This window comes from Aquarana catesbeiana, linkage group LG01 (assembly GCF_042186555.1).
Source record: "Aquarana catesbeiana isolate 2022-GZ linkage group LG01, ASM4218655v1, whole genome shotgun sequence".
In the NCBI taxonomy this organism is placed as follows: domain Eukaryota; kingdom Metazoa; phylum Chordata; class Amphibia; order Anura; family Ranidae; genus Aquarana; species Aquarana catesbeiana.
In genome coordinates this window covers 94,465,278-94,477,937 of record NC_133324.1, presented here as the reverse complement: position 1 = coordinate 94,477,937, position 12,660 = coordinate 94,465,278, and the positions used below count along the sequence as shown (strand labels likewise).

Genomic DNA, 12,660 nt, shown 5'->3' with positions numbered 1-12,660 from the left:
GTAGGACCAATGTAGGATCAATGTAGGACAAGTCGTACTACTGTTGGGTAGTATAGTGTGAACCCAGCCTAAAACAGGTTTTTTGCTAGAAAATTACTTAGAACCCCCAAACATTATATATGTTTTTTTTTTTCTAACACCCTAGAGAATAAAATGGCGGTCATTGCAATACTTTTTCTTGCACCGTATTTGCGCAGCGGTCTTATAAGCGCACTTTTTTTGGAAAAAAATTACTTTTTTGAATAAAAAAATAAGACAAACAGTAAAGTTAGCCCAATTTTTTTTTATATTGTGAAATATAATGTCACGCGTAGTAAATTGATATCCAACATTTCACGCTTCAAAATTGCGCCCGCTCGTGGAATGGCGTCAAACTTTTACCCTCAAAAATCTCCATAGGCGACGTTTAAAAAAATTCTACAGGTTGCATGTTTTGCGTTACAGAGGAGGTCCAGGGCTAGAATTAATTGCTCTCGGTCTACCGGTCGCAGCGATACCTCACATGTTTGGTTTGACCACCATTTTCATATGCGGGCGCTATTCGCGTATGCGTTCGCTTTTGCGCGCGAGCTCGTCGGGACGGGTTGCTTTTAAAATTTTATTTATTTTACTTTTTTTTTTTTTTTTTTTTTTTTTTACACTGTTTAAAAAAAAAAAAGAAAAAAAATTTTGTCACTTTTATTCCTATTACAAGGAATGTAAACATCACTTGTAATAGAAAAAAGCATGACAGGACCTCTTAAATATGAGATCTGGGGTCAAAAAGACCTCAGATCTCATATTTACACTAAAATGCAATAATAATAAAAAAAAAAAAGTCATTTAAAAAAATGACATTGAAAAAAATATGCCTTTAAGAAGCGTGGGCTGAAGGGACGTTGCTTCCGCCCAGCAGTGTCATGGAGATGAGTGGGCGCCATCTTAGCCTCACTCGTCTCCAGGCACAGGAGGGAGACGGACGCGATCGCCTCCGCCGCTACCGACGGCTCCGGATCGCGGCGGAGGGCACCGGATCGCGGTGGGAGGGGGGGCCCCCCTCTCCCGCCACCGATAAAAGTGATCTTGCGCCGAATCCGCCGCAGGGACCACTTTTATCAGAAAGCCGGCTGCCGCACGAAAACGGGGATACCGGGGTTATGGCAGCTAGCTGCTGCCATAACAACGGTATCCCCCTTCAAAGTTTGGACGTACATCGTTGTGCGGTGGTCCAGAAGTGGTTAAGCCGTCCTGGAAGAGGACATGGGAAAATTACCTTTACAATCTGCAGCACTGTAATCATCTGTAAACTGCAATACAATATGGCTACCTGGAGATGTTCTGTACACAGATGGTGTACAGAACATCCTACTTGTGTGATTGGCTTACGGATTTTCCCAGAAGTCTGCACTGAGATACAAGTCAGATGTTTCGCAAAATGTCATGCGTTATACTCTCAAAGGGAAATCAGGTTTAACCACTTTCCGCCTGTGCTATAGCTGAAAGACGGCTACAGCTCAGGCTTCCAGTGCCGTGAGGGCATCAATAGACATCATCATGTGATCGTTGAGTCCTTTAGACTTGGCTGCTCACAGAACAGGGTAAAGGGCTGATCATGGAAGTAAACAGAAGCCGGTTACCTACTTTTTTTTCTCCTCACGATCAGTGTGAGGAGAATAGAAGAAAGCCGGTAACCGACTTCTGTTACAGGGACATTGGTCCCAATCTGTGCTCGCCAGTGCTGCTAATCAGTGCCTCATAATCAGTGTCATCAAACAGTGCTGCCAATCAGTGCCGCTTCATTAGTGCAGCCTCATCAGCACACATCAGTGAAGGAGAAAAGTTACCTGTTTGCAAACTTTTATAACAAACTATGGAAAATGTTTCTCCCCCACCCCACAAATTTTCGGTCTTTGTTTCTTTAGCAAAACATAAAAACCCCAGTGGTGATTAAATACCACCAAAAGAAAGCTTTGTGAGAGGAAAAAAAAAAAAAAAAAAGAAAAATGTAGTTTGCGTACAGCATTGCATGACTGGGCAATTGTCATTCAAAGTGTGACAGCGCTGAAAGCTGAAAATTGGCCTGGGCAGGAAGGGGGTAGTAAGCAAGTGGTTAAAGGGATGCAAACCATGCCACTTTCCTCAGAGCCCTACAGGTGCAGCAGCCGATTGAGAATTATAAAACCACTCCCATACAGAATATGGACACAGACAAACAGCAAATTCTGAAAAACAAAAAGGTAGGAATCTGCAACAAAGTTTGTTAAAATCCTTGCAATGTACATGTTATCTGGATTCAATATAAGGGCTAACAATATTGTTACCCCGCTGTTGGAAGGTTTGATTATACGTATTCTTCCTAAAAAGGTTTTTACCAAAATTTGTAATTAATATCGTTTTCTACATTTTTATTAGCTAGACTGCAAGAGTGTCTTTATTACCTACTCTATCAGTCTGTCCTATGCAGCGGACTCATTTTTGGTATTAGTCTATTTAGCTACACACACCCCTCACCAAATTATTGGTGACAATGAACTTTGTGAATTCCCAGCTCCCTTTGCTCTTGTGGCATTTTGTGATTGTGCAATGTACATAGATCACCCAGAGGGGAATTGTTTTTTCTCTCAACAAAAGTGGAGTTAATCTAACGAAAGTGTGAAATACTGCAACACAGTCACACCCGGATAATAAATGAATAAGTTAGGGGGACAGAACTGAACCTTACCATCCACAATTAGAGTGATGTCAGTAAACTGGTCATGCTCCCGCTGCTCATTTAGCCTGTCCATCATTACTTTATAGTGATCTGGAAATTCCTGGATACAGCCCATCGTTTCTTCAGCTTCCATACCTGAACAGTTGGACAGAACAATGAATTAGAGAAAACGAAACTATTCTATAGCATAATAGTTAATGAAAAAAAAAAAAATTTGATAACTTCTCGTGAAGCACCAGAAATCTCCTACAATGGACTCTCCGACTCCTGCATCATTCATTGAAACCTTATGTAAACTCATAGCTGCATGTGTGACCAGCTTAAAGCGGAGTTCCACCCATTTAAAAGTCAGCAGCTACAAAAAGTGTAGCTGCTGACTTCTAAAAATCAGACACTCACCTGTCCCACAGTCCAGCAATGCGGGCATACAAAGCCCCGCTCCTCTACCCCTCCTCTCCACGGCGCCGGCATTCTAACTGTGGACGCCCGGCTGTGGCTTCACAGCCGAGTGCGCATGCACGAGCAAGGCGCTGTGATTGGCCGGGCAATCTTCTGGGACCTGTGACAAAGATTGCAGGGAGGGGGAGAGGTGATCTTCCTTCCAGTGCCACCAGGGAGGAGCCTGTAAAAACAGGGTACCCGCTCCTCCCCCAAAATAAATGACATGTCAAATGTGAAATGTCAGGGGGTCACCAACACTTAGTGGAAGTTCCATTTTTGGGTGGAACTCCGCTTTAACTACTTTACTGCTGCAGTTCCTTTTAAAACTGGTAAAGTGGTAGTTGATCTTTTGCTGCACTTACGTTGATCAGCAGCAGTGCAGAAAGACCATTGGGCATAGGTTCAAGCTGTTATTGGCCTTCTCAGTTCACAGACGCAGTATACAGAGCCGATCCGAGTAGCTTGCTGTGATGACCAATCACAAATTTAAACACACTAGTGTATAAAATTAGCCACTTTAAGACTGCAATACGTGTTTATATACACGTTGCGGTTTTGAAGTGGTTTACCCCAAACTACAGTGGGGAAATTATTTGATCCCTTGCAGATTTTGTAAGTTTGCCCGCAAAGAAATGAAGGGTCTATCATTTTTTATCATAGCTGTATTTTAAATGATAAAGACAGAATATCAACCAAAAATCCAGAGAAAACACGATACAAATGTTATAAATTAAGTTGCAGTTCAGTGAGTAAAATTAGTATTTGATCCCCAAGCAAAACATGACTTAGTAGTTGGTGGAGAAACCCTTGTTAGAAAACAGAGGTAAGACGTTTCTTGTAGTTGGTGACCAGGTTTGCACACATCTCAGGAGGGATTTTGGTCCACTCTTCTTTACAGATCTTCGCTAAATCCTTAAAGTGGTTGTAAACCCTATTCAAGAAATCTGACCTGGGCACATATATATCTCTAGTGTTTACTTATCTCTCTCCAAAGCTCTGAGTCACGTGTCTTTCTGCTGCTCCATTGCTCTGTTTTCAGCATGATAACGTCTGATAAATTCTACGACAACCGAGATAAAAGCAGCTGGAAATTTGTGTCGGGGAGGCAACTTAGAGATAGACAAGCAGAGAGCGTGTCTATTCACACAGCAGCTCTGCAAGTTTCTTCGTTCCTCTGCCTATGTGGAGGGGGTGTATGTGCCTTTCCTCCAATCAGCTCACACACAGCATATGCCCAGTATCCCCACTCACTGCTGAATGAGGAAGAAAGATTTCTAACATGATGTGCACTGTCTAAAGAATGTGGAAAGGGAAAGACAGCAGCTATACATGTAAAACTTACGTAGGGAGATTTGTTTCATCTCTGTGCATCATCTGAGGCTGTTCATTTCACTGGGTATAGGAGAGGGTTTACATCCACTTTAAAGTTTCTTGGCTGTTGCTTGGTAACTCAAAATTTCAGCTCCCTCCATAGGTTTTCTATAGGATTAAGATATGGAGACTGGCTAGGCCATCCCATGACCTTATTGTGCTTCTTCTTGAGCCACTCCTTTGCTGTCTTGGCAGTATGTGTTGGGTCATTGTCATGCTGGAAGATCCATCTACAACCCATCTTCAGTGTTCTGGCTGAGGGAAGAAGGTTCTCATCCAAGATTTTACAATACATGCCCATTCCATTGGCCCCTCAATGCGGCAAAGTCAGCCTGTACCTTTAGCAGAGAAACAGTAACAAAGCATAATATTTCCACCTCTATGCTTGACTGTAGGAATGGTGTTCTTAGGGTCATAATCAGCATTTTTCTTCCTCCAAACACAGCGAGTTGAGTTAATGCCAAAGAGCTAAATTTTGGTCTCATCTGACCGCAGCACTTTCTCCCAACCGTTCTCTGAACCATTGGCAAACTTCAGATGGGCCTGTACATGTGCCTTCTTGAAAAGTAGTTCTGGGCTAATCCCTCACTTTTCTCATGATCATCCTTACCCCATGAGGCAAAATCCTGCATGAAGCTCCAGATCGAGGGTGATTGATGGTCAATTTGTATTTCTTCAATTTGAGAATAATTGCTTCAACAGTTGTCTCCTTCTCACCAAGCTAAATCCAGCCTTGTGCAGGTCTAAAATCGTGTCCCTAAAATTCTTTGACAGTTCTTTGGTCTTGTCCATGATGGTGAGGTTTAAATGGAAGAAAGATTCTGTGGACCGGTGTCTTTTATACACATGAGTTGTCAGGAGCACACATTCTTAAATTGACAGTACTAATCTGTGTACCACATGAGCACATACTGTAGCCAGTCTATGGGAGACATAATTATTGTTGGTTGTTAGGAAATACCTTTACTCCCTGAACTGCAACTTAATTTATAACATTTGTATTATGTGTTTTGTTTCTGGATTTTTGGTTGATATTCTGTCTCTATCATTTAAAAAACCACCCACCATAACAATTATAGACCCTTCATTTCTTTGTAAGTGGGAAAACTTACAATTGAGATCAAAATTAGAGGACAACCTAAAATTTCAAGGTCAATGATTAGTCCCATTTGAAATGATCTAAATAGGAGTAAAAGAGCAGTTCTTGTTAAGTATATTTCAGGAGTTACATATGATTTGAAGCAAAGAATTAAAAGCTTCAATGAGATTTGGAAAATTAGAGAACACTTTAAGATTCCTCCAAGTTATTGGTGTTAATCTGGCACCTTGTGCCAATTTCTTTAAAGTGGTTGTAAACTCTGTTATACCACTTTTACCTACAGGTAAGCCTATAATAAGGCTTACCTGTAGATACCTTGAAGATCTCCTAAACTTGCACAGTTTAGGAGATATTCAGTATATGCACTGCTGTCGACCTCATCAGCGCATGCGCACTAAAGTTATGGGTCACTGGTGCCGTTTCTTTAGAACTCGCGCCATGACCGCGGCTACCATGCGCATGAGTGACATTTTTGCAGCTCCAGCCAATCACAGTGCCGGAGCCGCGAAACCCGGAAGTAACTCCGGTGGAAGATGTCGGCCGTGTACTTGGAGTGCCGACGCCGATTTAGGGCATAGTTCTGAGGTAAATATTTCATAATGAGCTAGTATGCGATGCATACTAGCTCATTATGACTGTCTTGCAGGGTTTGGTTTTTTTTCCCTAGAGGTTTACAACCTCTTTAATCATCTGACAAACCCCTACGTAACTGGCAGCCTAACTTTCCAGTTTTCACTGAGTTTGCATGATGGCGAGCCACTCTAAAGTGACTGAAACCCACCGGCAGCAGGTTGTCCAGATGAAGGCCAAAGGGATGACCCTTTCAGCCATAGCAAGAAAAGCTGGTCGTTCCAAATCTGTGATTTCTAGAATATTGCATCTTTACAACATCACAAACTCATTTAAGTCCCCCAAGAAGGCAGGTCGTCCACGAAAGACAAATGCAAGAGAGGACAGGATATTGCGGAGAATCTCAATGTGCAATCGGTTCAATACTGCAGCTGCAATTGCTCGCCAGTTCAGCGCTAAACAGAGTAAGGATCTGTCTCGTCATAATGTCTCGTCGTTTGAGAATTTGGTCTGAAAGCTAATTCTGCACTGACCAAACCTCATTAGCAGAAAGAATCAAAAGACTAGACTAACGTTTACTGAGGAGCATATTGTAAGGACAGAGGAGAACAGGGCCAAAGTTCACTTAAGTGATGAAAGCGAAGTTCCGGACCACCCATTTACTGCAGCAGGGTGGCCCTTCAGCGCGAAATCACGTACCTGTACGCGATTTCGATTGCCGGGTCTGGTGCCCAAAAAGTGTCACTTAGCGTCAGATTTGTCTGCCGCAATTCCACAAAAAATTGCTAATTACCACCATTACTAGTTAAAAAAATAAAAAATAAACATTCCATAAATATATTCCATAGTTTGTAGACGCTATAACTTTTGCGCAAACCAATCAATGTAGACTTATTGAGAATTTTGTTACCAAAAATACGTAGCAGAATATATATATTGGCCTCTGTCATGTACCAGGCAGCCCCCCCCTACAGTTAGAATACACCCAGGGAACACAGTTAATCCCTTGATCGGCCCCTAGTATTAACCCTCTTCCCTGTCAGTGTCATTTATACAGTAATCAGTGCATTTTTATAGCACTAATCAATGTAATAATGTCACTGGTCCACAAAAAGTGTCATTTAGGGTCAGATTTGTCCGCCGCAATGTCGAAGTCCCACTAAAAATCGCAGATCGCCGCCATCACCAGTAAAAATAATTAATAAAAGTCCAAAAATATATGTCAGTTTGTAGACACGATAACTTTTGAGAATTTTTTTTACCAAAAATATGTAGCAAAATACAAATTGGCCTAAATTGATGAAGAAATTAGATTTTTTACTGGATGTGTTTTATAGCAGAAAGTAAAAAATATTGTCTCTCTCCCCCAAATTGTCACTCTTTTTTTGGTTTATATTGCAAAAAATAAAAAAACGCAGAGGTGATCAAATACCACCAAAACAAAGCTCTATTTGCGGGGAAAAAAAAAAGGACATGGATTTTATTTTTGGTACAGTGCCACAGGACCATGTAATTGTCAATTAAATGAATGCAGTGCCGTATCACAAAAAAAATGGCCAGGTCATTGGGGGGGGGGGGTTAAACCTTCTGGAGCTGAAGTGGTTAATTTATTTGGATCCAATGGGAAACATTATGATCTTTGTCAGACTGGGAAAGACTGGACCCTAGGAGACCTTTCACACTGGCAGAGCCCTGGCTTCGGTGATTTAGCGGCGTTTTACTGTCGTTTTTGCGGCGCTTTTCGCTGATAGCGGGTCGCTTTTAACCCCCGCTAACGGGCAAAAAAGGGTTAAAAGCACCCCCAAAGCACCGCTGCTGCCCATTGATTTCAATGGGCAAGGGCACTTTAGGAGCGGTGTATACACCAATCTTACAGCGTCTCAAAGATGCTGCTTGCAGGACTGTTTTTGAGCGTCCCGCCAGCGCACCGCTCCAGTGTGAAAGAGGAGACACTTTACAGGTGCTAATTTTAGCGCTATAGCACCTGAGTGTGAAAGGGGTCAAAGTGTGTAATGAAGTCAGTGAAAGGTGGAGGGGGGCAGTGTCATGGTTTGGGGGATGTTTTCTGCAGCAGGAGTTGAGCCTCTTATACAGATACATGGCAGAGTGAATGCAAATGTCTATCAGAGCCTTCAACAACATGCGGTTCTTTCCCTGCGTTCATCACCCAATCACCCAAAACAGCAAAACAGGTAAAGCAGTTCCTTGAAGCAGAAAACATTGAAATAATGAAATGGCCAGCCCAGAGTCCTGATCTAAACCCAATGTATGTGACCTGTACAATAAAGTGGTTGTTCACCTTTACATATACCCAGTGAAGTGGGGCCCTGACACTTCCTGTACAGGGGTGGACACTGGGGCCCTGGGCTTCCTGTACATGGTTAGATAACGGGGCCCCAGTGTCCATCCCCGTACAGGAAGTGTCCCTGGAAACCCGGGGCCCCCCCGTGTCCATCCCTGTACAGGAAGCGTCCCTGAAAGCCCGGGGCCCCCAGTGTCCATCCCCGTACAGGAAGCGTCCCTGAAAGCCCGGGGCCCCCAGTGTCCATCCCCGTACAGGAAGCGTCCCTGAAAGCCCGGGGCCCCCAGTGTCCATCCCCGTACAGGAAGCGTCCCTGGAAGCCCGGGGCCCCAGTTATGGTTGCCACCTCATCCCTTTAAACCCGAACACATATTAATTACACAGGTTCTGTGGCCGATTAAGGTGGTAATTAAACTCACTTGGTGCCTTATCTGCATTAAATTGGTCTCAGAACCTGTGTAATTCAGAGGTGTTCGGATTTAAAGGGATGAGGTGGCAACTCTAGCCCCAGTGTCCATCCCCGTACAGGAAGCGTCCCTGAAAGCCCGGGGCCCCCAGTGTCCATCCCCGTACAGGAAGCGACCCTGAAAGCCCGGGGCCCCCAGTGTCCATCCCCGTACAGGAAGCGTCCCTGAAAGCCCGGGGCCCCCAGTGTCCATCCCCGTACAGGAAGCGTCCCTGAAAGCCCGGGGCCCCCAGTGTCCATCCCCGTACAGGAAGCGTCCCTGAAAGCCCGGGGCCCCCAGTGTCCATCCCCGTACAGGAAGCGTCCCTGAAAGCCCGGGGCCCCCAGTGTCCATCCCCGTACAGGAAGCGTCCCTGAAAGCCCGGGGCCCCCAGTGTCCATCCCCGTACAGGAAGCGTCCCTGAAAGCCCGGGGCCCCCAGTGTCCATCCCCGTACAGGAAGCGTCCCTGAAAGCCCGGGGCCCCCAGTGTCCATCCCCGTACAGGAAGCGTCCCTGAAAGCCCGGGGGCCCCCAGTGTCCATCCCCGTACAGGAAGCGTCCCTGGAAGCCCGGGGCCCCAGTGTCCATCCCCGTACAGGAAGCGTCCCTGAAAGCCCGGGGCCCCCAGTGTCCATCCCTGTACAGGACGTGTCCCTGGGGCCCCAGTGTCCATCCCCGTACAGGAAGCGTCCCTGGAAGCCCGGGGCCCCAGTGTCCATCCCCGTACAGGAAGCGTCCCTGAAAGCCCGGGGCCCCCAGTGTCCATCCCCGTACAGGAAGCGTCCCTGAAAGCCCGGGGGCCCCCAGTGTCCATCCCCGTACAGGAAGCGTCCCTGGAAGCCCGGGGCCCCAGTGTCCATCCCCGTACAGGAAGCGTCCCTGAAAGCCCGGGGCCCCCAGTGTCCATCCCTGTACAGGACGTGTCCCTGGGGCCCCAGTGTCCATCCCCGTACAGGAAGCGTCCCTGGAAGCCCGGGGCCCCAGTGTCCATCCCCGTACAGGAAGCGTCCCTGAAAGCCCGGGGCCCCCAGTGTCCATCCCTGTACAGGACGTGTCCCTGGGGCCCCCAGTGTCCATCCCCGTACAGGACGTGTCCCTGGGGCCCCAGTGTCCATCCCCGTACAGGAACCGTCCCTGGAAGCCTGGGGCCCCAGTGTCTATCCCACACGTGTGTACACTTCAATCAGCTGTCACTGCTCTTCTTTCCGTCCCCGCCCCCTCTCATCCCTCATTCGCTGTCGGCCTCGGATTCTGTCCAATCACACATCAGCACTGAGAACCGGAAGGCCTACTCTCCCTGCCCTCATCATCATCCGCCCCCCCAGGTCCCAAACGAGGAACCGGCAAGCCGCCAGATGTAGTCGGCGGCCCCGTCCCTCCCTCCTCCTTCGTAGCCCCCAAACCACGTTGCCCGCTCCCCTCAGGCCGCCCCAGCGCGCCCGGCTCATTGGAGCTCTGTCAGCAGCAGCGCCAGCCATTATTACGTCATCAAATCGCGCATTAAAAAATCCCCCCCTGGTCTCCCGCCCGGCCGGTGCGTGAGCGCGCAGCGACCATCCCTCCCGCCCGGACCTCTCCGGAGCGGAACCGGCCCGCTACTCACCGGCCCCGGCGAGACTGGCAGCCCGCGGCCTCCTCCTCCCGTCTATGGATGGCTGTGGGGAAAGGGCGGGCGACTCGGCTTCCCGGCGGCCCCCGCGCCGGAAGTGACGTCACGACAGCCTCTGACCTGCCGGAAGAGCCGCTAAAATGCGGAGCTGAGAGGCGTGTGGGGTGCCCATCAGGAGAATGGCGGAGGTCAGCCTCCAGGGTCCGCTCATGAATGGGAATGGCTGGCATACGGAAGGCTCGGAACCTCCTCACTCCATACACCGTTCTGGACACACATCCCCTTATGGAGTGAGGAGGTTCCGAGCCTTCCGTATGCCAGCCATTCCCATTCATGAGCGGACCCTGGAGGCTGACCTCCGCCATTCTCCTGACGGGCTCCCCCCACACACCTCTCTCCCTCCTTTAACTACCTCAATACAGGGCACTTCCCCCCTTCCTGCCCAGGCCAATTTTCAGCTTTCAGCGCTGTCGCACTTTGAATGACAATTGCGCGGTCATGCTACACTGTACCCAAACACATTTTTATCATTTTTTCCCCACAAATAGAGCTTTCTTTTGGTGGTATTTGATCACCTCAGGTTTTTATTTTTTACCAAAAAAAATACTGACAATTTTGGAAAAAAAATTTTTTTTTTTTCTTTGTTTCCGTTATAAAATTTTGTAAATAAGTACGTTTTCTCCTTCACTGACGGGCACTGATGAGGTGGCACTGATTATGGGCACTGGTATGCAGCACTGACGGGCATTGATAGGCGGCACTGGTGGGAACTCATAAGTGGCATTGATAGGCAACACTGGGCACTGAAAGGCTGCACTGATGGGTACTTAGGGGTGGCACTATTGGCACTGATAGGCATTGCTGATGAGGCACTAATTGGCATCATTTATGGGCAGTGATTGGCATCCCTGATGGTCATGGGTGGGCATCCTGGGGGGGGGGGGGGGGGCTGCACTGATAATCCGTACTGACCCCCTTGTCAGGAGAGCAGCCGATAGGCTCTCCTCTACTCTGGTCTGTCAGACGCAATAGAGGAAAACCTGATACACGGCTCTTTCGATTTACTGTGATCAGATGTGATTGGATACAGTTGATCACGTGGTAAAGAGCCGACGTCAGAGGCTCTTTACCTAGATCGGTGACACACCACAACACCAATCGCCGCGGACGCCAGCATGTTATCCTGCTGGACCTCATATGATGCCCAGTCAGGATAACTGAACCACTTCCCAGCCATCATTCTGCTATAGGCCGGGCAGGAAGTGCTTAAAGGAGAACCAAATTAATAACTTTTTTTCTCTTGATTTTGGATAGAATATAGAGGGTTATACCCCTATAAGGTTTATTTATTTTTTTTTAACCATCTGTGTACCCATTGGGGAGATTTCCCTTCACTTCTTGTCCCATAATCAAAACAGGAAGTGAAGGGAAATCCCTGTAAACTAGGGAAATCCTTGGTTGTCGCCAGAACTTGTGCCTCCATTTGAAGATTTCCCCCTCTGTTCCTGTTCTGGTGACAACCCCAAATTTATGATTTACTTTTACTTGCACATTTGGTGGTAATGCTAAACAGAGAGGACAAATCTTCCCAATAGGCACACAGACAGCAATAAAACATTGGCAGGGGTTCTAATCCATCTCCACTCTATCCAAACCTAAAAAAAAAAACTTTTCCCTTTAGTTACACTTTAATCGTGAACCGTGGTCCCAGATTTATTGCTCACACTCTGACGGTTGCGATGATACCTTACATGTATGATGCAGTTGATGTTCACCTACCCATGCTCACCTACACTGCAGTAATTTAACCACTTCACCTCCAGAAGATTTAACCCCCTCCCCCATGACCAGGCCATTTTTTGCGATACAGCACAACGTTACTTGAACTGACAATATTGGGACATATACTGGTGGGTTTTTTTGTATATACTAGTAATGTTGGCGATCAGTGACTTATAGCGGGACTGGGATAGTATGGTGGACAGTCTGACACTTAGGGCTCATTTACACTTGCTTCAACTTCAACACACATTAAAGCACCTACCGCTTCAACATGTTTTTTGATGTGTTTTTGATGCTTTGGTGGTGCTTCGGTAATGCTAAGTTGATGCTTCCATGATGATTTGGTG

General features: G+C 46.8%; 1 protein-coding gene across 2 annotated transcripts in view; it reads right to left on the bottom strand.

The window, feature by feature from the left end:
* The window catches only part of ZNF131 (zinc finger protein 131), a 33,339-nt gene extending 22,681 nt beyond the window's left edge, over positions 1 to 10,658 (bottom strand). For both annotated transcript variants that reach the window (XM_073621851.1, XM_073621859.1), the window contains exons 1-2: positions 10,526 to 10,658; positions 2,702 to 2,827 (exon numbers count right to left, since the gene is read on the bottom strand). In XM_073621851.1, coding sequence (XP_073477952.1) covers positions 2,702 to 2,825 — 124 coding nt within the window. In that variant the 5' untranslated portion in view covers positions 2,826 to 2,827; positions 10,526 to 10,658. The remainder of the gene's footprint in view (positions 1 to 2,701; positions 2,828 to 10,525) is intronic.
* Between the last annotated feature and the right edge of the window lie 2,002 nt (positions 10,659 to 12,660).